The sequence below is a fragment of the Nicotiana tabacum genome, chromosome 10, assembly GCF_000715075.1.
Source record: "Nicotiana tabacum cultivar K326 chromosome 10, ASM71507v2, whole genome shotgun sequence".
NCBI lineage: Eukaryota > Viridiplantae > Streptophyta > Magnoliopsida > Solanales > Solanaceae > Nicotiana > Nicotiana tabacum.
In genome coordinates, this window is record NC_134089.1 from 76559959 (window position 1) to 76565155 (window position 5197).

General features: G+C 42.0%; 1 protein-coding gene across 1 annotated transcript; it reads left to right on the top strand.

Annotated features, from left to right (window-relative positions):
• The first annotated feature begins 2311 nt into the window (after positions 1-2311).
• On the top strand, positions 2312-3385 carry LOC142165181 (uncharacterized). The gene is made up of 2 exons (XM_075223794.1): positions 2312-2650; positions 3326-3385. Exons 1-2 carry the CDS (start codon positions 2312-2314, stop codon positions 3383-3385), a joined length of 399 nt encoding a protein of 132 aa, XP_075079895.1.
• Positions 3386-5197: the final 1812 nt, after the last annotated feature.

A 5197-nucleotide genomic window follows, 5' to 3' on the forward strand; every position in this document is an offset into this window, starting at 1 on the left:
GGAATGGATTCCATCAATAGGGAAAATCATAACCTTAGATCCTTCTCTTATTTATTTACAACTCAATCATAGTTAGCTGTTAGTTTACTTGCTTTTATTTAGTTATAATTAATTAAACCATCACCAATTGTTATTTAAATATCTGGGAAGTTGATTACAAAGAATTTAGTGAGTCTAACAAAAGTAATTGATAGGTTAATTCTCTGAGGATTCGACTCTGGGCTAAATACTCGGATTATATTTGCAGCGACTGCTTTGTCCTTTTTATAAGGCATAGTTGGGCATGATCAAATTTTGGCACCGTTGCCGGGGAATTAACGGTGTTATCAATTACAGTTGAAAGAAATACAAAAATTCTTAGTGTAGTCAGTTTTCTTTATTTTCAATCGATACATTGAAATTTTAACGTTTGTTGACTTGGTTGTGCAGGTGCATGCCTATAGATTCATTGAGAACTGGTGAAGTATTTGAGGCATTATCAGATCCCGAGAAAGTTTTCAGGGCCTTGAATTGGGCCAACTGAAAAAACAAACAACAACAACCAACAGAACAACTCGAACCAGACATGGGGGATATTACGTAGTAGACCCAACTGCGCCATTAGCGCCAGTGACACCTCTTGTGCAAGAGGCTGCTCTATATGACTGGGCACAACCCACAACAGAGAACTTGACCACAACGATATTAGTACCGCAAATACAGGCTGAATCATTTCAAATAACGAACAACATACTGCACTTGTTGCAAAACAAGAGACTATTTTCTGGGTCATACATTGAAGATCCTCAATAACACTTGAAGAATTTCCTGTCAATCTACAAAACTCAAAGGTAGCCCAATGTAACCCAGGAAGCAATAAAGTTGTTGTTGTTTCCATTCTCAATGACAGGAGTTGCCCAGACTTGGCTAAACTCACTTTCCATTAATTCCATAATGACTTGGGAGGAGTTAGTCTAGCAATTTGTGAACAAGTTTCATCCACCCAACAAGACTGCTCATCAAATTGATGAAACTTTGAGTTTCAGACAAAAATCAATGGAGACACTGCAAGAAACATGGGAGTGATTCAAAGGGATGTTGGTTATATGTCCGCACCACGGTATTCCAGATCAGATGTTGGGGCAGCAGTTTTACATGGGTTTGACAGATAGCATGAAGGGTAATGTTCATGCTTCAACTGGTAGAGTATTCTTGAGCAAAACATAGAGAGAAATCCAGAGACTGCTTAACAAGATGGCACAGAATTCGGGGTGGACAACCAGGAATGCACCTATCACTCCAGTAGTTCACTTAGTGCCCTTAGATCCATCCAACATTCTTGCTGAAAATATGGCCACATTAATAACACAGATGAGTATACTCACCAAAAAGGTGGAAGAGTCAGAGCAAAAGTAGCAGGTACACATTGTATATACTACCAATGGGGAATTATGCACATATTGCATTAGTTAGCCAATTGGTAACCAATGGAATGCAAAAAGTGAGCATCATCATTACCCTGAGGACATGAATTATGTGACTAATTATGGAGGCCAAAGACAGGGTGGTCAAAATTGGGGCCAACAAAATCAGCCATACAAGCCAGTCCAGCCACAGCTCAACAATGGAAACATAGGAGGTATGAGACCTCACAATAATATGGCGCCTTACCAAAGGCCACATGGATATAACAATCAAAATCAGTAGCAGGGTTATCATCCTCCTCAGCAGCAGCATGGTGGAAGACAGGAAGATGGGTTTGCTAGACTCGAGGCAATGATGGGTCAAAGGGACGAATGCAAAAATGAATGAAAGGGTAGATTCACATGAGTCAGCTATAAAGAATATTGAAGTGTAGATGGGCTAGATTTCGATGTCTTTGAATAACTGTTCTCACGGGACATTACCTACAGATACTCAGATAAATCTAAAAGATCAAGGCCCGAAGCAGTTGATGGAAATGAGTCTACGTAATGGTAGAAACTTAGACTTATAGCAAGAGAGGGCTCGAGAAAGCAGACAGGCCGAAACACTTGTACCAGTGCCCATTGAGCCAGATGATTCAATAAAATTGACATAGGTGACATTATAGCCTTCCTAGGAAGAACCCAACACATAGATTGAGGCTGAGAAAGAAGCGGAGGCAGCTCAGGACCCGGTAGTTGAGGTAGGTTCTGACAAAGAAAATACCCAAATCATTGGGAAGAAGAGACCTCCAACACCATTCCCACAGAGGCTGGCCAAGTACCAGAAAGAGGAACAATACAAGAAATTCTTGGAGATGCTGAAACAAATCCAGGTAAATATTCTATTGATTGATGCTTTGAAGGAAATGCCTGGTTATGCAAAAATGATAAAGGACTTGATATCCCGAAAATTCCATTTCCAAGACTTGGCCACAGTGACTCTCACTCAGACCTGCAGTGTTGTGGTGACTAGACCAGTTGCTGAGAAGCTGTCTGATCCAAGGAGTTTCACAATTCCCTGCACCATTGGTAACTTTGCTTTTCCCAAAGAACTTTGTGATTTGGGGGCTAGCATAAACCTTATGCCCCTGGTGATCTATAAGATGTTGGGGATTGGAATAGCTAGACCCACTTCTATGTTATTGCAGCTGGCTGACAGGACCGTGAAAAGATCCTCTGGAATCTTGGTTGATGTGTTGATTCAGGTAGGGAAATTTGTGTTGCCTGCAGATTTTGTGATTCTAGATTGCAAGGTGGATGAAGAAATTCCCATAATTTTGGGAAGGTCGTTCTTGGCCATAAGAAGAGCTCTCATTGATTGTGAAACTGGGGAGCTCAAGATGAGGTTGAACAATGAGAAGATAACTTCAATGTGTAGAAATCTATGAGGCGACCAAGTGAATTTGCCAATTGTTCTCTTATTGATGTCGTGGATGTAATCGTAGAAGCTGATGATGAGACGTTAACTATTGAGGACCCTCTTGCTGCATGTCTGGTAAATTTAGATAAGGTGAATGGGGAAGAGTTCGCAAAATGGGTGTTGGCTTTAGAGGGCAGAGGGTTTTGGGATAGAACTCTTGAATTCGAGCCCCTTCACTTAGAAAACAGAGAAACTCCTCCAGCCAAGCCATCATAGAAGAACCACCAAAGCTGAAATTGAAGCCACTGCCTGCCCATCTTAGGTATAAGTTCCTAGGACCTAACTCCACATTACCTATTATTATCTCATCTAGTTTGTTAGATGTGCAGGCACAACAACTTTTGCAAGTACTCAAGGAGTGCAAGACTGCCATTGGGTGGACCATGGCAAAGATTAAGGTGATCAGCCCGGCATATTGTATGCATAAAATTCTGCTGGAAGAGGGACACAAACCTTCCAGGGAGCACCAAAGAAGTCTGAACCCCAACATGAAAGAAGTGGTGAAGAAAGAGATGGTTAAGTGGTTGGATACGGGAATCATTTTCCCAATCTCTGACAGCAACTAGGTTAGCATGGTGCAATGTGTTCCTAAAAAGTGTGGCATGACGGTGGTCAAAAATGATAACAATGAGCTGATCTCTACAAGAACCGTCACAGGATGGAAAATCTACATGTATTACAGGAAATTGAATCTGGTCACCCGGAAAGACCATTTCCCACTTCCCTTCATTGATCAGATGCTTGACAGATTGGCAGGGAGGTCCCACTTTTTTTTTCTGGATGGGTACTAAGGGTACAATCAGATCTCCATTGCACCAGAGGATAGAGAGAAGACCTCCTTCACTTACCCATATGGCATTTATGCTTTTCGAAGGATGCCCTTTGGCCTATACAATGCACCCGCCACATTCCAAAGGTGCATGATGGCCATATTCACTAACATGGTAGAAGACATAATAGATGTTCTCATGGATAATTTCTTAGTGGTGGGAAACTCTGTCGACGAGTGCCTTATAAATCTGACCCGAGTGTTGAAAAGATGTATTGAGACTAACCTGGTACTTAATTGGGAGAAGTGACATTTCATGGTACAAGAGGGCATAGTATTGGGACACCGGGTATCAAGCAAGGGAATCGAGGTGGATCGTGCTAAAGTTGACGTGATAGAGAAGCTGTCACCCCCCACTTCAGTCAAGGCAATCAAGAGCTTCCTCGGGCATGCCGATTTTTACCAGACATTCATAAGAGACTTCTCAAATATTGCCAACCCTCTATGTAAGTTGTTAGAAAAAGATCACCCTTTCTTATTTTCTGATGATTGCAGGATAGCATTCGAGGAGTTGAAAAAGAGGCTAGTCACAACATCTATCATTGTTGCTCTCGACTGGGAGCAACCATTCGAACTAATGCGTGACGCCAGTGATTATGTAGTGGGGGAAGTGCTAGGACAGCGAAAAGACAAGCTAATGCACCCAATCTACTATGCCAGTAGAATGCTGAGTGGAGCCCAGTTGAACTACACTATGACTGAAAAGGAGATGTTGGCTATGGTGTTTGCATTTGACAAGTTCATATCATACCTGATTAGCTCTAAGGTAATTGTATATACTTATCATGCAGCTCTTAGGTACTTGATCGAGAAGAATGAGTCCAAACCGCACCTGATTCGTTGGGTTCTATTACTGCAAGAGTTCGACCTTGAAATTCGTGATCGTAAGGGCACAGAAAACCAAGTCGCTGATCATCTATCTCGACTTGAGGGAGCTAAAAACTCAGTTGAGGTTGAGGATATTCTGGAAACCTTTCCAGACGAGCAGCTACTCGCTACAAGCCTTGAGGAAGTACCATGGTATGCAAACTTTCCAAATTACCTGGCAAGTGGTATAGTTCCCTATAACCTTTCCTCTGTACAAAAGAAAAAGTTTTATCGTGACTGCCGCATGTATTACTAGGATAAACCTTATCTGTTTAGAATATGTGTTGACAATATGATTCGGAGGTATGTCCCCGAGATAGAAGAATCTTCTAGTTTGCAGGCATGTCACGCATCGGCATATGGTAGGCATTTTGGAGGAGTTAGGACGGCAGTGAAAATGCTAGAAGCCAGGTTCTACTAGCTAACAGTGTTTAAGGATGCACATCAATGGGTGAAGGGTTGTAACGTATGTCAGTGAACCGGGAACATTTCCCGTCGCCATGAGATGCCCATGAACCCATTTCAAGAGGTTGAAATGTTCGATGTTTGGGGGATAGACTTTATGGGCCCCTTCTTCAGCTCCTTTGGAAATAAGTACATGTTGCTGTAGATTACGTGTCCAAATGGGTGGAAGCT

What these genes read in the sequence shown, in the direction of transcription:
- LOC142165181 (XM_075223794.1), top strand. Translation starts at nt 2,312, where the DNA reads ATGCCTGGTTATGCAAAAATGATAAAGGACTTGATATCCCGAAAATTC. An exon ending in TGGTTGATGTGTTGATTCAG is followed by an intron (nt 2,651 to 3,325) that starts GTAGGGAAATTT and finishes CAAACCTTCCAG; the next exon opens with GGAGCACCAAAGAAGTCTGA.